Source organism: Alligator mississippiensis, chromosome 5 (genome assembly GCF_030867095.1).
Source record: "Alligator mississippiensis isolate rAllMis1 chromosome 5, rAllMis1, whole genome shotgun sequence".
In the NCBI taxonomy this organism is placed as follows: domain Eukaryota; kingdom Metazoa; phylum Chordata; order Crocodylia; family Alligatoridae; genus Alligator; species Alligator mississippiensis.
The window spans coordinates 179,204,892-179,229,579 of record NC_081828.1 but is presented as its reverse complement, the minus strand read 5'-3'; the positions used below and the strand labels follow the sequence as shown (position 1 = coordinate 179,229,579).

The 24,688-nt window shown below is 44.0% G+C and overlaps 1 protein-coding gene across 19 annotated transcripts in view; it reads left to right on the top strand.

Annotated features, from left to right (window-relative positions):
- Positions 1-226: 226 nt before the first annotated feature.
- The window catches only part of ADAM22 (ADAM metallopeptidase domain 22), a 262,391-nt gene continuing 237,929 nt past the window's right edge, over positions 227-24,688 (top strand). For 6 of the 19 annotated variants that reach the window (XR_002093669.2, XM_059729032.1, XM_019497936.2 and 3 more), the window contains exons 1-2: positions 228-683; positions 825-985. Coding sequence is in view for 17 of the 19 variants with exons in the window: in XM_059729032.1 (XP_059585015.1) it covers positions 605-683; positions 825-985 (240 nt within the window). In the remaining 2 variants the exon portion in view is untranslated. Of the gene's footprint in view, positions 684-824; positions 986-24,688 lie in introns of all 19 variants that reach the window. The other 13 variants (XM_019497943.2, XM_019497942.2, XM_019497938.2 and 10 more) reach the window with 6 other exon arrangements.

Genomic DNA, 24,688 nt, shown 5'->3' with positions numbered 1-24,688 from the left:
ATCCTCCTCTATCAAGAACAGGACAAATGAAATAGGCCAGTGTGTGTGAGGGTTTTACTTTTGATTCCTTCTACCTAAGGACTCCCAGCCGCTGACGGGCTTGAGGAGAAGGAGCGAATGGGAGGTCGGGAGCACCCGTCATGGGAGAGAGAGGGGGGCACCGGGGGGGGTTGCCGCGCCCACCCCTTCTGCCGCGAGTCCGTCCTTACAGCCAGCTCTCGGATGCCCTCCGCGCTCTCGGTTGAAGCGAGGGCTCCCTAACTACATTTCCCAGGTGCCCGCACTCACCCATCTTCCCTCTCCCAGCGGGGCTGGCCCGGGGGATCCTGTGGGGAGCCGAGACGGCTCTCCAGACATCTGCTCGAGGACCAGGCTCTGCATGTGGATGAGGAGGGAGGGGAGGAGCCTGGATCACTTAGCTACAGCAAACCACCCAATGCAGTAAAAGCTCCCGGAGGCGAAGGGAAGGCAGCGGAGCACAATGCAGCACTGAGGCGGCGGTGGCGGCAGAAGGCGCAGGGCAGGGGCAGATTGCTCCGCGCCGCCGCCTCCCACCATGCGTGCCCGCCGCTGAGGCTCCGCCGCGGCCGGGAAGGACGCAGCCATGCAGCCGGCTGCCTCGCTGCTCTCCTTGGTGCTCTGTGCCTGGGGCACCTTCTCCCTGGCCCCGCGCAGGCTGGCAGGTAGGCTCCCCGCCGCCCCTTGCAGCGCGTGGGCGGGCGGGCAGGGGGTGCACAGCGCGGCGCGCTGCCGGGTCCCTGCTGCCGGGCGCGGGCGGGGGGAGCGGCTCGGGCCCGGGCTGACGGTGCGCGTTTCCCCCCGAGGAGACGCCTTGTTGACGGAGATGGAGAGAGGGGCCGGGCAGCGCTTCATGGAGCGGCAGAACATCAAACCCCTGCGCCTCGTCTCCGGCCCGGGCCACGGCAGGCGGAGCGGGCGCGCCGCGCTCACCACCCGCGTCAGGGGCAGCGCGGCCGGGCAGCAGGTAGGGCCGGGGCCGGGCTGGGTCGGGTCGGGTCGGGCCGGGCCGGGGTGGCTGGAGCCCGGTGCGCAGAGCCTCGTTGCCCCGGCGACGCCTTCCCCGCGCGAGCCGCGCGCTGTCCGCCGGGCGGGGCCGCCCGCCCCGGGGCTCTCCGGGCCCGGCTGCAGCCGCAGCGCCGCCCGTTGGGGCCGGCACGGCCGCCGCGGCACCTCCCGGGCCAGGGGGCTCCCAGCGACACCCCCTTGGCTTCAGCGAGGACCCGGCGACCCGGGCTGCAGGGCCCCGTGTGCCAGGAGGAGCGCGCCTTCCGCGAGCTCTGCCTCCTTAGGCATCCATTTGCTTTGAAGGACACAGATGTGCTTAGTGGGGGGGTTTCTCACCCAAAAAAAAACCACAAGGGAGCTTTCTGTCTCCATCGAGAATCTCCCTGGGACTGGTGTCAGCCCCTGCGTTATGAGGGCCTGGGTGCACAAAGTCGTGTGGTGAGAAACCAGGTTGAGAAAGGGGGTTGCTGTCCTCAGGGGAAGGCGCCAGGCATATCCTGCAACGCCAGCATGCATCTTAATGTGTTTTCACTGCTAGCAGTTGATCTCCATTCCCAAGGGGCTCAGCAGTATCCCCAGGTTGGTTCAGGTCGATGCAGTGCCACTTCCACCACCCCTGCTTGAGCTGCTCCCTCCACCTCTCAGTACTGACCCCAAGCTCTTTTTTGGTCTTTTGGAAAAAGTGTGTGGGGACGCTTATGAAATGGCTGGTGGGGATTTAAAAAACAGTCCCCAAAAAGGGAAGAACATAATTTATTTGTAGTTTCTTAGGAAATTGCGGTGCAATCTCAGGGTGTAAGCCAAACATGTTTTGTTTTATGGGCATCAATGTTTTGGGGGGTTTTTTGTTTTTGTTTTTTTTAAATAAAACTCGAAATGGAAAAAAAATCAACAAAACAAGCCTGAAATATAAACTGCAAACCTGGTGTAAATGTTCACTGTGTAGGTACTAGTGTACAAACATGTGTGGTGGGAGAGGGAGGTGGAGAGAGAGAGAAATAAACTTCTCTTATACATTTTTATTAAATGGCAATAATTTTATTCCACTTAAGTCTATTTCAGTATATTGCCTATTTTGGTATAAGCTGATGTTCAGCATGGTAGCAGTATGCTATACTTAATATAACAAAGTTATGACAGCATGATGTGATAGTCTATTGCAATCCAAGATCAATACTACACTTCCTTTTCCATGTAAATGTATGGTATAGCCCTACCTAGAAGGGACCTCCAGGGCCATTTGGTTCAACCCCTCTACATTAATGTAGGAATGCTTCACCTAAATCAGGTATCCAGGTTGTAGCCTAAGTCACCCCTTTCAAATGCTTATCCAGATTGCTGTTGAAAACCTCCAATGAAGGCAATTCTAAAGGAGATTCTCTGATTCACTGGAGGAAAAAAAGCCCTTTCTCTTATTTTATCATCAGCCTTGATGCAATTGTTGACAATTTGTGTATTTTCCCCCTCTTTTGTATGATTCAGTAACACATGATACCTTCACATTTTATTAAATTACTTGTATACTTAACTTTCTTTGTGAGTTTGCTGAGCGATCAGTCTTTCTGGTTCAGTCCAAGACAGTAAGCTATTTACAACTTTGAATATTTTCAAAATGTGTGCGATTTTATAAAAAAACAACAGAAACAAAACAGATAATTATGTCTCAGTATTTCAAGGTCATCTGAAGATCCCTGAAACATTCACATAGTGTAATAACATAAGCCATAATGTTAAAATTTGAGGTCACCTGCAGCATTATAACTCAAACTTCTATAACCTGTGCATATGCTGGAGGTTAACATGCTTCCCTAGTTTCTTGAATGTACTCTATTGTTGTAAACAGCTCAGATCATTTATTTACCAATTCAGATGCTTACGAAAACTTTCAAGTTACAGTTTGTCTCTGTTAAGGGTTCAAAAGAGAACCAATCACTGACTGCATAACAAGATAAATTATAGTTATTTCAGAGAAGTTTCCCCTCTAAACTTTACTATAACTATAACATTATACCCCCCCCCCCCCCAAAAAAAAAAAAAAAAAATAAGGTGCTTCCTCTGTTTCTCTGGTCCTGATTACTAAAAGTTCGGTGAGCAACTAGAAGCTTTCTTCCTCAAAAACAAGTTTATTCCTGCTACTCAATACACTTGCATGGTTGTTAGCCCACTGAAGGAATCAGTAGGTTTAGAAGGAAGAGTAATGCACAGTGCAAGCAGGACAGAAACAATGGATCTGAACTTATTTTACATGCACTTCATATAGAAGAATGTTTGCCTCTTAACAGTGAAAGATAATTGCACTGCCTTATCCCAGAGTTGTGAGTCACCTTGAGAATAAATGGTCTACAGCACTACTATATTTGCTAAAGCAAAGCTTTTAGAAACTGCATCATTGGAAGGTATTATTGCAGCAATAATATAAAGTTTCAAAAGTACATTTTTGCACTTAAGTAATTTAAGATGCTGACTATTAAAATATAGCACTCCACAATAAGTGTTTACTACTGCCAAAATAGCTATGAAAGCTGTAGCCAATAGAGCTAACTTTTGGATTTGTTTTTACCTAGGGACTCAGTGAAAGTTTTATAAAACTTCTGTTCCCAGAATGCTTATGCTACTCTAGAATGTTGTTTATATGTACAGAAATGTGCACATTCCAAGACCAAGAACATGAGTGATATATAATGGTAGGGGAACATAGGAACAATCAGAATAAATGCAATTTGTGTTCATATTCTTTGGTTTTGTTAATATACATCAAGTCTTTCCTCCTAAATCTGTTCAATATTAGTTGGTCGTTTGGGGGTGAAGTCATGGAGAAATGTGGAGCTTCAGTAGGAACTTCAAGTAGAATAATAAGTATATGGATCAATTCAGTAAGGATGCTCCCTGGAGACAGGGTAGTCTTCAAGAAGGCACAAAGATGGCTAGAAGAGAAGTAGTTAATGGTAGGAAATGATGCAGCAAAGGGACAATTTGGATAGGAGGGATATGGTAAGAAAAATAGATAGCAAGGGTGATTTTAGGAGCTGTGATTTGAATGGATTGAAGAAAGAAGAAGGGGTGAGGACGGAGAGACATCAGGGGAGTTGTTAATCAAAAAGGCATGGCTGAGATTAGATGTACAAACAGGCTATGGAGAGAAGGAAGCTAGAAATGGTATTAGAGGGGATTCAACTGTGGTTTGGAGGCAGGGAAATGGACAGTAGCTGAGAGGCTGATGGAATGTGTTAGGGAGACTAAAGCAGTGTGATTGAGCCAGGTGAGAGTAAGGAATCATCATGGAGGCAGAATAAGGAAGTGAGAAAACAGGCAGCTAGGAAAGGAATGGGGACAGATTTTCAGTTTTGTAGAGTTTTCTAAATACCTAATTTCTGGAGCATTTTGTGTTTTTATTCCGATCCTTAGGGTTTCCTTGGCTCTGGACCTCAGTGTAACAATAGAATGACTTCTAAATAAGTATGTTCTACTAATAAAATAAAATAATTAGCTACTCCACAGAAACCCCTATGCCTCATCTCTTAAATACCAGAATCAAGACGTCCGCAGTTAGGATCTGTGGTTCACTTATCATGAGTGTTTACAGTTGTTGGCCTTTGCTAGATAGTACAATGCAATTACAGTCGAAATGCTTTCTTGACCATAAAGCTAGATAGATTTTTATACTATCTTGGGGTCCATGATAGTATATAGTACTGCACCATGGCAGTCATATACTGTTTCAATATATAATATGTTGTAGGGTACAAAACTGCATGTTAAGAAATATGGGTTCTGTTCTTTAGTCCATCACTGACCCACTACAAGAATTCATTACATTTATTTTGTTTCTTCGTATGCAAAATGTATGCAAAATGAAGACCATAATACTGAACTACCCTATGGAGCTTAATTTATTAATGCTAGTAAAATACTTGACTTCCTTGAATGATAAGCATGATAGAAGTTGCCACATATTATTAATGAACCCTAATGCCACAGCAAGGGACACTTAATAAATTATTAAATAAAAATAATAATAAAAGAAATGTTCTTCCTGCAGCAGCAAGACATCATTGTATCAATAAAGGCTAGATTAAGATTTTAATTTAAGACTGTATCTTTTAACAGGAAATAGAAGGAGCCTTATTTTGACTTGCGTAAGTTTCCTTTTGATATGCTTGGAGGCTCCAGGGAAATTATGAGTTCCTTATACTATGCACAGATGCAAAAAGATAAAAATGCAGAGTTAACAAAGGAGTAACAACTATTCCCGCCCCCCCCCCTCCGAATTTGCTTTGACCAAGCTTTACAAAGTAGAGAGGTAGTTAGCCCTCTTAGCCTGAAGTCAGGCAGAAAGCAGGGGAGATTTAAACCTTATAAACTAACAAAATCAAAGTTGCATAGCATAAGTTTGTAACCAGAGGAGTAAGCCTACTGCTTATGAAAACCTTATGCTATACATCTCTGATTTAGTTAGTCTACAGGGTGAAAACCTACCCCGCCTTCTGCATCACGAAGTAAATCATACTGCAGAAAATGTCTTCATTTAGGAATGAGAGCTTATTAAACTTTACATTTAGAATGTAAAGGACATCCTGGTCATTTTAAATGCAAAGGAAATTTAAAATTCTACTGCTTCAGTCTGTGCATAGCAACAAACGTGGCATGCAGTTGGTGTCTGATTGCGTTTTAACTGCATCTGTAGCTTGTGAAAGGTCTGTTGCAAAATAATAGAAGAAACATGAAGACCAATTTGAAATTCACTTTACCCACGTAAAGCCTGAATATTTGGCCTCCAAATGGATGGAATATGATTGCTGAAGAAATTAAATTCACTTTCAGTCTGATACTGGAATATCAGGCTCCTATAGATGTTCTCTGGGGGCTGGTTATCTAGCTGATAGAGTGGAAATAGTGGCTGCAGCTCCTGCACCAGACGTGGGAGTGGTAGGCATGACAGTCTCTCTTTAAAGGCAGACTCAGAGTACCATTCCCATTGTGGCCTCCAAACTGACCTGTGTAGCAGAGATTATATATCCCTGGGGCTCATAAAGGATCCTCTTGGTAGCTAATCCATCTGCTGTTTTCCAGGTATGAGCCCTGAACCATATAAGAATTTAATTTTCACCATTCAGAGAATACACTTAGATCAGTCAAATGAGAACCTCTATCTAAGTGATGATACAAGTAGAAGATTACAGTTTCTTATCCAACCAATGTTTGGCTGTGATAACAGTGGCTGTAAAAGTAAATTCTCAGATATGACAGACAATCCTGTTTTAAAACTTCTGTAGAATTACAGCTTTTGACAACTGCAACCTGTACTCAACTGAGAGAAAAGTTGTTGCACCTTTGTTAATTCTGCATTTTTATGCAGAATGTATTTGTACAGTGATGACACAGAAACATATTAGGGAACTCATGAGTTCTCTTGAGCCTCCCAACATATCAAAAAGACCCTCATATCATAGATTTCTTTTATTTCCAGTTAGAAGATATTGGATATTAGTAAGCTGCCTAAACTTAGGGCTTGATTATTATATTAAAGTCTGAAAGGTTTCCTCCTGACTTCAGAAGGAGCAGGACTATGGCTTAATGATTTACTGTAGAAACAGATTGGTAGCTTACAGCCTACCATACAAAGCACGCTTGTCCAAGTTACCTTGTCCTCTCCAGTCCTGTCTCACCCAGTCCTTGCTGCTTGTCTAAAACCTGCCACTGGAGAAGCAATGGCTTCTCATATACAAAGCCTACCACGATTATGCCCTAATTCTCAGCATCATCTAAGATTTGCATTATAAGAGCACCCAATTGCTTATAATCAAAGCTGAGTGAATGATATGCAGCAAATGATATCTTTGTCTTCTTCTGCCACCCTCTATGAATTGTGAGCAGATCCTGTAATTCACAAGTTTCTTTGTTCAAAATGATTCCAGAGTTTCTTATAGGATCAGTTGTTGGTCAGCAGTAATTGGTATAATCAGAAGCGATTTGCTCCGTTCTGCTGGAAACTTATAAAACATACCCTATTCAGTCTTCAGTCAGAAGCAGATACATTTTTCACTGGTTTCTCAGGTGTGCCTGATCTTGGCTTCTGCAATGTCTTCATCTCTCTCTCTCTCTCTCATCTTTGAATGTGGCATCCTTGGGTGGATCTGGAATTTTGAAAAGGGAGCTGTAGATGGTGTTGGTACATTGTCACATAAAACACAATACATATTTTTCTCCAGTTAAAGAGAAACTAGAAGCTTTACTAATATACTAGGGACCCAGTATTGTATTATTCCACTTAACATCAAAGCAAAAATAAATATAACTTTATTGGAATGTGCACTAATTTGCTGGATGATCTATTAAGTTTAAAAAACACTAGCAACTAGGCAAAAATGGTCAAAATATTAAAAAAAAAAAAAACCCACAACAAAAATTACATCATTAGTCCTGCAGTCAAAATAGTTAAATGTACATCTCTTATTCAAATTTGTAAAACAAAATCTAGTCTTCTTGATCTCCTTGACAGTGTCTCCAATACTTCCCCATCAGTCATTTCTACACCTTAGTTAATATTACCACACATGAGTTAAGATTTTTAGCTGGTGCTAAAAACAGTCTGCAGAGCTGTGAAATAGAAGAGAGACATTATCAGGAATGGCTAACAGGCTTCAAACATTTCAGTTGAGAGGATAGTTGGAACAGTAGAACATCAAGACCATCAAAAAGGACAAGGTCATTAACATGTATGGGATAAAGAAACGTTTTCAGCAATGTTGTAGATTAGCCATGAAGTCAATTGGCTCTCTCAGCACTGCTGAATAGAAATTACACTGTCCTTCCTAAGCAGTTGATTTTAAAGTTTGGGTAGAACTGGAATCAAAGTGGGTGCAACTTCCACTACTACATTCCCACCATATCTGCCCCTGGTGGCATCCCTGCTTGTTTGCTCCCCAACTTGTCAGCTTGGCATAAATCTCTTCTGTTTTTGATTCTGATGTTGTCAGACTGTTTTGGGTTTTGTCATTTTTCATAGCAAGTAGCTCTAACAAGTGGTTTGTAACACTTAGTAATTAACTGAGTTCCCCGAGTATGGAATGGGCTGAGGAGGCAAAGCAGGATTCTGGGAATTAGAGGAGATGACTGCTCAAAGGAGACAGTTGGTGAAAAATGGTCTGATTTCTTCACTTTCTATTGTCCCCTTCAGCATACATGCAAGTAATTGATGACTCTGATAGAAAATGGGACAAGAAATCTATCATGAAGTATAGGACAAAAAGAAAAAAAAAGGCTGAAGTCTGGTTGAGATCAAGAAGTATGTCTATTCAGTTTGCTGCCAGTTTGAGCTTCTTTCCTCCCCTGCCCCATAAGACAAAGTTTAGTGTATATTTTTGCCAAAAAAGTGCAGTACTTCAGCGTTTCTAGACTGCAGTGGAGTTCCTTAGCATTCATGTAACAACAGCAGACTCACAGTAACCTTCTATTTTCATGAATACACAAATTACATTTAATTAAAATATCAATGCCCTGTTTAGGTGCAAATCCTGCCTTTATGAAAGAAAGAGTGCTGAAGCCAAACTTTGTTATAGATCACAGCTCATGGCAAAGGCAGCACAACTGCAGCAAGAGTCTGCCCTGAATATAAGATGATCCCCAATAATTAGATTCTACATATGGAAAATGTACACATTTGTTATCATTTCCAAGGTAATCTAATTATGGGAGGTGTACCTTGAATTTGTCCCCTTCCCACTGCTACAGCAGGAAAAAATAGAATAGGAATAAATCTGGGGGGAGAGGGGAATCGGGTGGCCTACTTGCTCTCTCACAACTTCTTCCCCTTGCAGCCTTTTCCTCTTCCTTATTGTCAGACCCTGCTCTCCCTGAGCACATGCAAGTGGAAGCAAATTTGAAAACACTGACTTTGAAATGTCTATAGTAATTTGCATATAGGTAAATTATTGTGGGTACTCTAGACTTAGTTCATCCAAATGTGATACATTTTACCTATTTTGAAACTGCTGCAAGTTTTAGCATAAGTATGTTACAAATACTTTTGAGTAGCTTGTATGATAGTACATTGCCAAAAGGCTGATGATTTACTAGATAGCTCATCGGGCTGGGTCCTACCAGCGTCAACAGCATTTTAAGCCATGGTGACCCCCACAGCTCAGCACTGATCAGTACTCCAGATACCCCCACACAAACAATCCATAGAACTGGGTATTCTTGTCATGAATCCTGGGATCCTCCAAGAATGTATTTACAGAGGAGGTGCAGGGCACCCTGGTTTAGCTCCACCTCATGAAAAGCAGGGCCACACTAGTCATATGTGACAGGCTGAAAAAGAGGGTGACAGGGATTCAGGGTGAACTGTTTGGGTCCCTACTTGGTAATGTTTGCCAGACATTTAAGGCTGGTGAAGAAACAGGAATAATTGGAAATGAGGAAAAAAAGTATAGCTCAATTGTGGAGTGAAGAGGAAGTTGAACTGTATTCAGTGTAATGGCCACCATGACTTGAAAAAAAGTTGGCATTGAGGGGGACTGAGCACAAAATGTGTAATACCTTATGTTGTATTCATACTGGTTGTACTTACTGATCCTTGTGGAAGGTTCCCATCAGCATGAGCTCAGCCTTTTAGCTAAGATAAAGCATTTGTGGGACCAAGGGTTGGGTATCAGGGCTGGTTTTAGTCGTCCTGGTGCCGGTCTGGTATTGTAATACCTCCAGGCCCAGCCCTAGTTCCCTGTGGAGAATAGGCCAGCTCCTTTTTTTAACACCAACCTTTTGGCTATGATCAAGCATTTTGGGGACCAAGGGGAGGGTGTCAGGGATGCCTGTGGCTCTCCCGGTGTCAGTCTGGTACTGATGTGCCCCCAGGCCTGGTGCCAGTTCCCCTGTTTTTTTGTTGTTGTTGTTTTTTTTTAAGGGCCAAAAATAAAAAGGTTACCATTGCTCACTATGGTTGCCTAATATGGGCCATTTGTTTTATAGCCATACTTAGTCTTGCCTGCATGTAATCAACTTCATAGTTGGTTTCCATTATTGAGCACATGCTGCTTTTGGCAAAAGTTTAATGATAGTCAGGGTATTTTAAAATGTTTTCTTGTATACAAATGTAAGACAAGGAACTTTTTTCCCATGTTGTTTGTGAAAAACCTTGCCTTATATATGAGTAAGTATGGTATTAAGTATAAAAACTAGGCAAAAATAATTAAAATATGTTGTTTCATTAGTTCTGTAGTCATTAGAATTAAATATACATCTGTTTCCTGTTTTCATATTCATAAAACCAAATCTAATGTTCTTGAACATGTTGATGGTGCACCCAGTGCTTCACTGAAAGTAATTTCCACACCCGAGTTAATGTTCACATGATTTAGGGTGTTAGGTCTATGCTGTGTCAGGGTCGACAGTAATCTTACATAGAGTTGAGATTATGGTTGTATGAGATAATTTGGATACAGATGATCCTGCCTCAGGCAGGGGTTGGACTAGATGACCTCTGGAGGTCCCTTCCAGCCCTACTTCTCTATGACATTTCCAGACTTAATGTTTTTAGCTAGAGTTAAAAACAGTCTCCAGGGCTGTGAAAATAGGAGCTACATTACCAGGACCAGCTAACAGACACCAGAAGAAAGGATGGCTTGATTAGTGGAACATCATGAGCACTAGGAAGGAGAAAGGGTCATTTAACACCTGTGGAATGAAGAGTTTAGGAGTCAGATAGATTATAATGAGCCACAAAGTTAAGTGACTGTCTCACTGCTGCCACTGTCACACATTTGGTTTTAAACTTTGAGTGGACTAGGAATCAAAGGGGGGCAGTGCAACTGCCCCACTGCACCTTCCTAGATTCTGCCTTGGCTGTTACCCATAATAATATGGGTGGGGGTAGGGGCAAAGTGTAGAGCAGATATTGAAATCCAAAGGGCCACCACAAAGCCACTTAAGAAATTGATATAGCAGGATCTTGTAGATTGTACATTGCTCCTGCTTCTGCTTCTCCTTCTTGGGTTTCTCAAGACTTGTGTACCCAGTCTCTTGTGTCAACCTGATAACAGCTTTCCTTATGTCTGGCTTATTAAATTAACTCTGCAGTTCACTTGTCATTTTCTGCAGTTGCTTGCTGGGCTCTAGTGCAAAATTCATGTCCTGCTGCCTAGCAGTTACTCAGGTCTTTCTCCTTTTAAGGCTGTGTCTCCTTTAAAGATTTCTGTTTCTGCTGCTTGCTACAGGACGCAACAGTCAGGACTTTCTCTCTGGCTGGTATGAAGAGAGAGAGAGCACAAGCCCCTTCCCTGGAATCCTGTGGATGCTAAATAGGAGCCGACATACTTCTTTTTACTTGTCCTCACTGATGGAGTATGCTCCATTTTATAAGATTTACCACTCTACAGGTACTATTGGATGAATTTGGTTATCCAGTGTGGTCACCAGCCCCAGCCAAAATCCATCAGCTGGAGCTGGATAAATTGGCACAGTTAGTGCTGATCCAAACTCCTTAAGAGTTGCTGACCCTGAGAAACTGGATGATAAGATTTTTAATTTTGTATATTCCCCTCTCATTTGTATGCTGAAATTAGATTATTTTGATTGTTCCTGATTGACCTTTTCCTGCATTTTGTTGCTTATAGACTGCAATTACCAGCAAATATTGGGCCAACAGATGCTCTGTGTGTGTGGATACAACAAAATGGAGAAGATCTAATAAGCTCATGTCTAATAGAATTGATATCTGAGGCTTGTCAAGCCATGTCCTTTCATACGCTAACAAATAGATCTTCAATTAGAGTGAGCCATGCTAGATAGTTCTATGTTGAGTATCATCTCTTCTGTTTTCAATCTCCACATCTTTATCCTATTCAAATATGATGTCAGTTTGCCAGGCATGCTGGTGGAAAGCTTTTTATTCAGGAAACAATTTTGTCAGCTTGCTTTTTCCTCAGAGTTTTTTAGTGTCTTCCAGGACAGCTTGTGGAACTGCTGGACAAACTGTTGTGGACCATGTGAAGGGGGCACAAAAGGTAGATATAAAGGATGAGGCTGTGTTTTTTGTGGTCACAACTGCTTCTTGCTGGTACTTTTCTGACATATTTGCCTGCTTTTATTCTGAAGAAAGGGAATCATTAGTATCTGCACAGAGAAATTTGCTCTTTTAAAGAAATTGAATGGGCAGTGGTGGCTGTGATGAACCCAATGGAAGTAAAAGTTGGCTTCCACAGTAGAGGCAAAGAGGCATCCATAGAGGTGCAGACACTAGCACAAGGAAGATTGTGCTGCACAGACTTTTGAGTCTGGGATTGGGAGGGCTTATTTGGGGAAATTAACTTTTTTACTCCATCCCACCTCCCTCTAAAACTTATAGTGAGACAATTGAGACAAAAAGCTGAGCATTGTTATACCAATACAAACAAACCAAAGTGGACCTTTCTAATTGATAATATGCACTCATGGTGACCTGAAATATTTTTCTAATAAAGTTGTTAGAAAAGTAATTTATACATGTGACTTTTGTGCTGGAAATTAAAGTTAAAATGAAAAAAACGTATCTTTTTCATTAATGCTAATAGTTAAACTTGTGATACATTGTATGTAGAGAGCAAAGAAAATAGCTAGAGAGATAAAAAGCAGTTTGGCTATTGAGTAAGCGGTGGAACAACTTGTAAACTGGACCCAATTGAGGAAAGTTAAGATACTGGGCAGGGCTGGTAGGAATCAGCAATAGACAGTGAATTTGATGACCTTCATGGCAATTTTACTGGCTCAGATTTGCTAGTCACCCACAAAACATGGCTGTGTAGTCTACAGGACATTCCTCATTCATTGAGAGTTGTGCTTCATTTCAGTGGAACTATTTGTGGAGTAGAGCATTCCTCAGTGTGAATAAGTGAATCGAGACTTGGCCAAAAGTTGACTTCATGGTCCGCAAGCAAGTGCAATTTTTGCAGGAATGGTACACTAAATTCAACATGCCTTGATATTGTTAGTTTTATTTATGTATTATTATTGCAGAAGTGTGAAGGGTATGACCATGATTTATGATGAGAAAAACAATCCAGGAATAGCAATGATTAGGAATTCTTTATCTTATTATTTGTTTATTTATGTATTCTTAAAATATTTTAATCTCTCAGAATTTCACGATAATGAAAAAATTCTATCATATCTTTTAAATAAAGTTGTTGATTTATCTTGACCTTGTTGTTCATATCTAGAATAGGTTGTTTAAAAGTGTTTTAGATCTCTCTCGCAGTTTTAAACAAGTTTTTGCCTTTAGTGTAGGGAGAGTGAGTTATGATTAAAAGCTTATTTTGTCTGGTTGAGTTCAGACTCTGGTTGTTGAGCAATTTATTTACATCTGTAAGAGTCTGCAAGACTTTGGGTTTAGCGTACAATTGTGACATTCAAATTTTAGCTGTTCATCTCATTGGTTTGCTAATCACGTAATAGTCTCTGGGTCATATAATGGTTAGTGTTGGGGACTTCTTTCTGATTTAATTTCTATAAAAATAAATACTGAACTGTCTAGAAATAACCATAGAAACATCTGCAGAAGTATATTTGTGAAATAATATGGGACCATAGATTCATAGATGTTAGGGTCGGAAGGGACCTCAATAGATCATCGAGTCCGACCCCCTGCATAGGCAGGAAAGAGTGCTGGGTCTAGATGACCCCAGCTAGATGCCTATCTAACCTCCTCTTGAAGACCCCCAGGGTAGGGGAGAGCACCACCTCCCTTGGGAGCCCATTGCAGACCTTGGCCACTCTAACTGTGAAGAAGTTCTTCCTAATGTCCAATCTAAATCTGCTTTCTGCTAGCTTGTGGCCATTATTTCTTGTAACCCCCAGGGGCGCCTTGGTGAATAAAACCTCACCAATTCCCTTCTGTGCCCCCGTGATGAACTTATAGGCAGCCACAAGGTCGCCTCTCAACCTTCTCTTGCGGAGGCTGAAAAGGTCCAGTTTCTCTAGTCTCTCCTCGTAAGGCTTGGTCTGCAGGCCCTTAACCATACGAGTGGCCCTTCTCTGGACCCTCTCCAGGTTATCCACATCCCTCTTGAAGTGCAGCGCCCAGAATTGCACACAGTACTCCAACTGCGGTCTGACCAGCGCCTGATAGAGGGTAAGTATCACCTCCTTGGATCTATTCGTCATGCATCTGCTGATGCACGATAAAGTGCCGTTGGCTTTTCTGATGGCTTCGTCACACTGCCGGCTCATGTTCATCTTGGAGTCCACTAGGACTCCAAGATCCCTTTCCACTTCCGTGCCACCCAGCAGGTCATTCCCTAGGCTGTAGGTGTGCTGGACATTTTTCCTCCCTAGGTGCAGCACTTTGCATTTCTCCTTGTTGAACTACATTCTCTTGTTTTCTGCCCACTTGTCCAACCTGTCCAGGTCTGCTTGTAGCTGTTCCCTGCCCTCCGGCATGTCCACTTCTCCCCATAGCTTTGTGTCATCTGCAAACTTGGACAGAGTACATTTGACTCCCTCGTCCAAGTCGCTGATGAAGACGTTAAAGAGTATCGGTCCAAGGACCGAGCCCTGCGGGACCCCACTGCCCACACCCTTCCAGGTCGAAGCCGACCCATCCACCACGACTCTCTGGGTATGACCCTCCAGCCAATTCGCCACCCACTGGACTGTGTAGTCATCCAAGTCACAGCCTCTTAACTTGTTCACCAGTATGGGGTCGGATACCGTATCGAAGGCCTTCCTGAAGTCTAAGTAAACGACATCCACCCCTCCTCCTGTGTCCAGGCGTTTTGTAACCTGGTCATAAAAAGAGACTAGATTAGTCAGGCACGATCTGCCTGCTACGAACCCGTGCTGGTTTCCCCTCAGCATAATTTGTCCTTCTGGGCTCTCGCAAATGTGAGCCTTGATAATTTTTTCAAAGATTTTGCCAAGGATGGAGGTGAGACTGACTGGCCTACAGTTGCCCAGGTCCTCCTTCCTCCCCTTCTTGAAGATGGGGACCACATTGGCCCTTTTCCAGTCCTCCAGGACTTTGCCCATGCGCCACGAGCGTTCAGATATTCCCGCCAGTGGCTCTGCAATGATGTCGACCAGTGCCTTCAGCACCCTCGGATGGAGCTCATCCGGGCCTGCCGACTTAAAGGCATCCAGTTCTTCCAAGTGACTCTGCACCATCTCAGGGTCTACGCATGGTAGTCTGGCGCCTTGCTGCTGCCTTTCTACAACCCCAGTGAGAGACTTGTCATGCCCCTCGCTTAGGAACACTGAGGCAAAGAACTCGTTGAGGAGTTCAGCCTTGTCCCCCCTGTCCGTCACCAGTTGTTTCTGCCCATTTAGCAGCGGTCCTATTCCTCCCTGGGCCTTCCTTTTACTCCCTATATATCTAAAAAACAATTTCTTGTTGTCCTTTACTTGGGATGCCATCCTCAGCTCCATGGTAGCTTTGGCCCGTCTAACTGCCTCCCTACAAGCGCGAGCAGAGGAGGTATATTCATCTTTGGTGATCTCTCCCTGTTTCCACTTTTTATGTGCTCCCCTTTTGGCCCTTAGGCTGCCCTGGATTTCTCTGGTCAGCCAAGGAAGCCTCCTGGCCCCTTTCCCTCTTTTTCCTCGCGTCGGGATTGTCTCCCTCTGTGCCCGAAGGATCATTTCCTTATGGTACAGCCACCCTTCCTGGGCTCCCATCACTTCAAAACTCCTACTCTGCAGTGCGTCCTTGACTAATCGCCTGAGTTCATTGAAATCAGCTTTCCTAAAGTCTAGCACTTTCACCCTACTAGTTACCTTACCCACTCGATGTCTTATGAAGAATTCTATTATTAGGTGATCACTGTCCCCCAGATGGCTACCAATCTGTAGGTCCCCTACCATGTCATCCCCCGTTGCCAATACCAGATCCAGTATGGCATTCCCCCTAGTGGGACCGTGTACCTCCTGTGTCAGGTGGAGGTCCTGTACACAGGTTAGAAACCTGCGTGAACGGTGGGACTTTGCTGTCTGCGTGTCCCAGCAGATGTCTGGGTAGTTTAGATCCCCCATAACTACCGCCTCTTTAGCTTTTATGGTCTCCAATAGCTGCCTCAGGAGCCCCGAATCTATTTCTTCCCCTTGGTGTGGGGGTCTGTAGCAGACCCCTACCACCAAATCCCTTTCTCCTTGCCCCTCACGTAGCCTAACCCACAATCCTTCTACTTCCTCATCCTTTGATTCTGTCTTGATGAGGGTTGATGTATATTGCTCATTGACATAGAGCGCAACCCCTCCCCCTTTTTTCCCCACCCTGTCCTTTCTGTACAATCTATAACCCTCAATATGTACCGCCCAGTCATGGGAAGAATCCCACCAGGTTTCCGTTAGCCCTACTAAGTCATAGGTGTTTTGTGCAAGCAGGAGTGCTAGTTCATCCTGCTTGTTCCCCATGCTTCTAGCATTAGTATATAGGCACTTGAGCCCTGTGACTGGTGCCTTTGCTGCCCCCCCGCTCCGAGTCCCAAGGGGCCCCTTATTTCTTACCTTCTCGTTGCTTACCTGTGCTATAGTGCTGGCTGCCCCATGGCTTGCAGGTTCCCGATGTTCTCCTTCTTCAGGCTGGGCTGTCCTTGTGGGTGCCACGTGGTTTGGTGGTCCACAGCTTCCCCTGCCCTCATCTTCCCCTCCCCCCGACGTGCCTAGTTTAAAGCCCGCTGGAGGAGATCCGCCAACCTAGAAGAAAACACGCTTACCTTTGGGAGACAGGTGAAGCCCATCCCAACTGAGCATGTCCCTCGTCATAATGTGCGGGTCGTTGTCCATGAAGCCGAAGCCTGCCTCGAGACACCACTGCCAAAGCCGCCAGTTGGTCTCTCTGATGCAGTTCTCGTGCCGTCTTCCGCATCCGTTGACTGGTAGGATGGAAGAGAATACCACCTGTGCACCAAACTCCCTCAGGATCATATTATTAAAGAATATTTTGTTCAGCAATACGTCCATGCAGAGGAGCAAATTAAGGTGGGTTCAGCCCTATTGTTCACATTTTCGGACTTTTAAATGATTTAGTGCAGGGATGGCCAATCAGCAGCACATATACCACAAGTGGCAGGGCAACCTCTGTGGGTGCTGACACAGGTAATGTTTTGTTGTGCGATTGGCCACTGAAAGTGCTGTACAGTTGTGAACTGACAGGAGTGCACAGCTGCAGAGCACTTAAAAAATGCCTGGTCATGCGACAGTCTGAACCTTCATTACATGAGGGTTCAGATAAAGGCACTCCAAAGCAAAATGCAGCCCAGCCTCACTTTGGGCACTGTCTTCAGAATGAGACAGGGAGAAGGGAGAGGAGCAAGTTGGGTCTGGGGGTTGGCCAGCCAGTGCTAGAGGGTGGGGCAGATAGATTGGAGCACCCCCCCCCCCTACATTGGGGTAGTGGATTGGAGCACCCCCCCCCCCAACTCCAGAGCAAGCTGGGAAACACCAGAATGGACCTCCGTGCCTTCCCTTTCCCCTCTTCTGTCTTGAGAGAGCGTGGAAGCTTGGAAATAGGGCAGGACTAGGGGACAGGTGCTGCAGACATGCAGCCTCTCTCCCTGGATCAGTTTCCAAGTGGAGCTTGATCACCCACCTCCTGATCCAACAGTGAATGTTTGTTGGATCATGAGGATTGGTCTAACTTATGACACTTTCTGTAAAGTACTATGAGTGAGACTGGGGAGCTGCATCTGTCAGTGCCCTGTATGTGGCACACCACAGATCAGAGAGGGGACAGGCAGATTTGGCAGGGGGCAGAAAGCAGAACAGCAGATTGGGTAAGGGAAGAGCACTGGAGTGGCATCTACTGACTGGCCCCTTCTGATTTATGGTAGCCCCTAAAGCTGTGTTAGTGTAGGAAGTTAGCCAGTTTCCTAACCTGTAAATTCTTATCCTTATTTCTAAATTCCACTAGAGTTAATTAAGAAAGTAACTTTGCTATCAACATTATAGATCTCTTTCTATAACTTTTAAAATCTGTATATACCCCAAAGGGTCATCCTGCTCAGTGAGAATAATGCAAAGTCCATTATCTTCTTCTTGTATCTTACATTTACCAAATCTGGTCTCTTTCTACTTGCTGTCCCAAGACAATACTGCCCTTCCTGAAGTAGGTAACACAGATGGGCTCAAACTCAAGTACCGTCTACAGTAACTACATTGCCTTTCTTGGTTTGTATTCTGTCCCTCTGCTCACTCAGTATACTGTATTTTGCCTTTTGTACTGAAGCTGTGCCTGGTGGCTGTTTGTTTGAATTATTTATACACTTTAAAATTCCAAATATTCTCTAGAAGAGTGTCCTGAGTGAGTGTTCTATTTATCAGGTATTCTCCTAGATTGATTTCTTGCTTTCAGATTTCACATTTCTCTGCTTTGAAACAGATTACCATCTATTTGCACAGTCTAATCCTTTAAAATCATGTTACATAATGAAGAACAAAGCACCTGATCATGTGAGGAGCTTAACATCCATGACTATCACAAAATTCAATAGAAACTGGAGTAGCAACACTTCACAGGATCATGCCCCATTTGTTCTGCCTTCAGTTCTGCTGTCTCAGAAACCTTATCTTCAGTGGTAGCCAATTATTTTATATTAATGTAATTGTGACAAAATTGTATTTTGATCTTGAAAAGTTTCCAGTTATCACTTTTCTTTATTTCCTGTCCTTAGTCCAATATTTTGTTCATTGCCCTAATAATCTTCTATTTAATGATTCTTTGCCTCTGCCATTAGTTTTTTTTTCTAATGTGAAACCTTGTAAAACCTAAGGATACAGCATCCATTGAGTTTTCCCTTATCTGTCCTGGCAATGATATATTCAAAGAACTCCTGCAGATTAATTAAACAGGACCAATCTCATACATGGATTTAGTAAAGTTAGTAAAGTTTTTTTCCCCCAGAAGTTCTGCTAACACATATCCCTTAACATGGTTTTATACAGCTTCAGTACCACTAATTGGTTTTAAAGGGAGACAAAAATTGTAACTAAAAATTAAAAATAACTCAAAAAATTAATGTAATTAATTATTTTCTAGACATAAATATACGACTATAAAATCCAATTCGTAGGATTTTCCAGAGCTAGAAATAAGTTTGGGTGTCTCATTAGCAATCAGGGGCAAACCTACTGTAGTTGTATAAAGCAACCTTTTTTCAGCTCTGTAGGGTCATGTGATACCTGTACTTGACCCTGTCACTGATTATTGCCCCATCCTCAGCTCTGAGTCTTTTTAAATTGGGGCATGTGCATGAGGGAGATAGGGGCAAGTCGTTCACAGGCTGTGTTAGTGAAATAAATATTTTTGGCAGGTTTGGGTTTTTTTTCCTTTTCCTTCTTTTCTTCTTCTTTTTTTTTTTTTTTTTTTTTTTTTTTTAAATGGTGATCATTGGAAGTTATTCAGATGTTTGCAATATTAAGAAGAGTCCTGAAAAAATTAGGTTGGGAAGAGTTGAGTTAAGTTGTATAGAGTAAAAATTAATCAAAAAAATATGACTACCTACATATTGCACAAGTGATGGTGATGACTATGTGATAAATTGCATCCCTGTGGTGACTTCACTTGCTGTCTGTCATCTCTTCCATGTCTCCCAGTATTCCTATTACAACACTGCACTGAATATGTTCAGATAGCTTGTAAACAAAAATAATTTTTACTATAGGAAAAAAAAAGATCGTTCTGGCTTTCCAGTGGGACAAACAGTGTTGTCTTCCAGCTCTGATGGCTCATTAGTATTACGAGGATTGTGTGAAGAAAATCTACTTTAGGTCATGTTTACAGTTTGAAACCAAATCTTCTGATGTAAATTGTCAAGGTTCTGGTGAAGTCGATGGAGCTATGTCAGTAGGACCTAGCTGATAATATTTACCTTTCTCTATGATTCTCCAGAGTAATGTACAAATAAAAAATGTAGCAGGGTATTAAGCAACCAACAGTCTTTTCAGTAAACTTTCTGTTTTTTCATTTGTGGCATATTTGCCTTGCATGCCACATCCTAAATTTATACCTATAAAACTCATAACACTCCAACATTATGTTCTCTCTTTCTGCAGTTGTGTGTGGAGCCTTCTAAAGAAATTACCGCATGTACTTAGATATAGTTGTAGGTGATTATAAAGAGAGAGCTTCTTGAAAGATGACTAAGGAAGTGGTGAATGTAAATATAATGTCTATAAATATTTCAAAAGATAAATTGATATAGAAGGTGAGAATGAAATATAACTGATGGTTCTTTAGTAAGTTAATTAATTATGGTGTTAGATGTGAATCCAGTAATTTTACCAGATTCAACTTTGAATGGCTGAGCATTTTAATGAAAATTAGATTCATAAACTGGCCAACATGTCAGTGTTTCCTAAGAAACCACAGCTTCTTGCCTTTCTATTCATTTTTTGAGCTGTGCATCTCTTAAGATTGATTCTTTTTCCATTAATGACATAAGTAAGGTCTCTGGAATCTGACCATGTAAGCAAACTTTCAGAGCAGTTAGAGGAGTATAATGGATCAAATTCTCATCTCAGTTATACCAGTGAAATCTGCAAGTTTACATGTGATTTACAGGCAGTGCTCGACTTACAACATTTCAAGTTACAACGTTTTGCACTTAAAATGTTTATAAATTGACTCCCTATTTCAACTTTATGACATCAGTTTCGACTTTACAACACTTGATCCGATGTGACGCCACACCAGCGAACAAGTTCGCTGCGTTGTTCATTTCCCTGGACATCTGTCCAAACTTCCTTGGATACTTTCTTTAAGAAAGCAGACAAGACTCTAGAAAAACCTGCAGCCAAGACTCCTGAGAAGACACCAGCCAAGAACCCTTCAAAAAGTCCTGCAAAGTCACTTCAAAGAAGTCCTTCCAAATCAATGATTGCTATTTACAATATAAATACATTAATGTAACTATATTACTCATCTATAAATCGATCGAGTACAAAATTCTGGGGTATTTTTGATGAAAATAGGTTATCGGGCCTTGGTTCAGAAACCAATCCCCCTGTAACAGGGGGCCTGCTCGGGTCCATTCTCAGAGTGGCCCACCCACCTGTTCTTGGCCCAACTGCCCGCATTCTCGCCCGCCATGCCTTGATGTTAATTGATTAATAGAGATGTTAATAAGTGGGAGGCTGCCCATTTCCTGCCCCGATGCCAGGGGGCACTATTTGCAGCTCCATTCTTCCCCTACACCGCAGCCCAAGCCTTGCAGATGGCATCTTGATGTTCCTTTAATCACTGGCCCCCCCCATACTGGGCCCCAGAATCCTCCTATTGAACCCCACCTGGATTCCTCCCTTCAGGCGGCCTCTTCTGCCATCATACCAGGCAGCATAGCTCCCTGAGCTGGTTCCCTTTCTGGTGTGGTCCCCACACTGAGACCTTCGGCTCATCTGGCCCTGGCCCACCTCCAGGCCAGTTGGGACCCCAGGCCCTCAGCTCTTAGGCATCCCTCGCGGTGGGCCCCAGGCCCTTCCAGTCCTGGCCCCAGCATGGGCCAGTCAAGGGAAGCTCAGACAGGCCTGAGTCTATGGCCCTTTTCTCTCTCTGAGGGTCCACCCTCTGGGCCCTCCAAACAAGGGGTAACCCACCCAGTTGTGGGGGCTAGGGGTTAAGGCGCCCCAACCTGCCTTTCACCAGGGTGGTAACTGGCCTGGCATTTCCTGGGGGCTCCTGTGCCACTGGGAGCCCCAGCAGGCTACCCACTCCCAGCAGGGTGCAGTTTTAGGTCATGCCCAGGACCAGGAACCTCCTGACCATCCCCTACAGCTCCTCCCTTACCTCCAGATGATACCAGCAGCTCTCCAGCCAGGCAATGTTGTTGCCTGGCCTCTAGCAGCTGAGCTGCCCTGTTTATATGGGCAGGCCCAGATCCCAAAATGGCTGCCCTCATCAGGCACCTGGCAGCTGCCAGCTCCAGGCCCTCAAAGTGGCAGGCACAACCAGTGCCTTGCCATACCTCCATTTATAGCATTGTTTCTTATGAGAAAATTGGTTCCGAGTTACAATGTTTGGACTTAAGATGTGGTTTTCAGGTACCAATTGTTTTGTAAGGCCGAGGACTGCCTGTATTCTGATGCAACTAGGACCAGAAATTGACCCATATGTAGTGGACACTGGACTGGAAAATAGCATCTTAGCACTCTAATACACTGATAGTAGGCCATCATAAACCTAAATTTGAGCTTTTAGTTTATCATTGCATATTTCTAAAACCTTTGCTATAGTTTTGTGATGGTAAATCTTGATAGATTTTGATAGAACCTTCCCCCCAGTTAAAAAAAAAAAAAAAAAAAAAAAAAAAAAAAAGACTGGTTCTTATAAAGTTATTACAAACCTGCACTGAATGTTAAGAAATGCCAATAATTATTTTTATACACGATCACGGTCAGAGGAAGACAGCACTCAGGTCACTCTCCCCATGATCCACATTTATACCCTGGAGAGCTGTTTGCACAGATCCTGAGATGCTGCCTACAGCTTCTATTTTTGCCTTAAATTTCTGTGCTATTTTCTTATATACTGTATTTTGAAAACTATATATAAATAATAGTTATTGTGGTTTTTATCTTGTATAGAATATTTGATTAGAATCTTTACTGTCCTGTCAAGTTATAAATACTATAAATGGCACACAAGGCCTAAAATCATTAGGATCAAAGGGCAAGCAGAACTTTTGAAATGTTTGATAGGGATGGATTTTACCTAAACCAACATGCTTTGTAAAAATGTTCTTTTTGGGATTCTTAAAAAAAAAAATTGTAATGTGTCATAAAAAGCTATAAATTATCATCTTTACTTGAGTACCAAATTCAGATTTTCCTCAAATATTGTCCCCCAAGTTTGGGGTGTATGTCATAAGCAAGAATCCTGGTTTTCTCTGTTTAAAAATCACAAATTATCTGATAAAAATTGCAAATTCTCTGATTAAAACCCCCCAAATCCATGATTAAAATGAAATGCCACTATGTACATAGGTATCAATTGAACACAATATTTTATTGATATATTTACATTTTTAAAGCAAATTGGAAGCTTACTAGTGCCTTGATTACTACAATAAAATACATTTTAAGTGCCTAAACATTTTGATATTTGATTTTGAGTTTCTTATCATGGAAAATCACAGCTTCCCCTGCCCACTTTGCTCACCAGGATGCAAGCTCAGGCCCCTCACTCCCCACCCACACCCCCCTGCCTCCCCCAGCTCTGTTGCAGGGGGCCTCCAGCTGCCAGGGCTACAGAGCCAGGGACCCGGGTCTGCACCCCCTTGCCACCTGCAGGAGTGCCTGAGCCCCAGCTGCCACCTGCAAGAGGTGGCAGAGCAGAACGCAGAGCCCAGTTTCCTCTCCCCTATGGGTGGCCCAGCCAGAGCGGAGCCTAGGTGTGTATCGGGATGGATGCGGGCTGCCCACTGCAGGTTTGGGGCTCCCCGCCCTGTTGGCACCTGCAGCCCAGCAGAGTAGGGTTCGACAAAGAAGCTCATTGCCACTTCTGGGAGCTCTGTGCCACCCTGGCGTGGCACCCCTACCTGCATGGCAGGTGACCCCACCTGGTCCTGTCGGGTGGGCAGGGGGTGTTTTGCCAGGGGGCCACAGGGCTTGATGCAGCAAGGAGTTCCCCCACTCCGCTCTGCCCTGCTGCACCGAGTCCCACCACTGGGTGGCAGAGGTCCCAGGGGGAGGGCAGCAATGCAGGGAGCACCGAGCTTACAGCAGGCAGCCTGCACCCGACCCTGCCTCACACACAGATTAGGTGACATGTGCCCCCTGTGACCTCCCCCCCCCCCCCTTGGGAGTGTGTGCAGTGGCAGGGAACCAGCCCTACCCTCCTGCCCCCCCACCCAGATGACATGAGCCACCTGTGGCTCTGTTCCACTCCCTGTTGGGGCCCTGTGGCCATGCATTCTGGCCCTAGGCCCCAAGCCCTACACATCACTCTGGCTGGGCAGCAGCCCCAGCCCCATCGCTGCCCAACTCACTCTCTTCCTCCCTCCATCCTTCCCTCCCTCACTATGGGGGCCTCAGTCCCCTCCTCCCCCCCACCAGACTTGCCTGCGGGAGCTGCTGTCCAAGCCGCCTGGCAGCCATGTGCATGTGTGAGTGTGCACATGCACATGGTGTCTCCTGCCTGCCTGCCCTCCTCCCACTTACCCAGCCCTTTGCAGGCTGGAACTCTGCCAGCCTGTAGAGAGCTCTTTGCAAAAGTGAAAGATCCATGTGTTTATCCATTAAAATGAAAAACCCATGTTTTTCTCAGTTAAAAGTGAAAATCTGTGTTTTTTTTTCTGTTTTCCCCCAGGAAATGGAAAACCCAGATCTCTGGTCATAAGTAGGGAAGCTGACCTTCTCTGCCAAGAACAGAAGCACTGAGATGCTGTGAGATGGCTGCTGATTCTTTCTTTTCTCTTCCTTCCAGCAGCTGTACATATGGAGCAGGACAGAGTCCAGCAAGGACAGATTAAGGCGGGGGCACAGTCGCACTCCCCTTTGTTTCTTGCTTCATCCAAAGTTTAATACCAACTGCCTGAGGGCAGTCGTGGCATTTCTATTCAGGCAGCGCTGAGGGAGTCAGTTGAGTTAATGGCCCATTATATTATAGCTCATTCCTGCTAATCATTCTTCATTTCACAGATGTTAAGGGCCCTCTCTCCTTTTTAAAGGGCTTTATATCCTACTAACCAAGCTATCCTTTTTT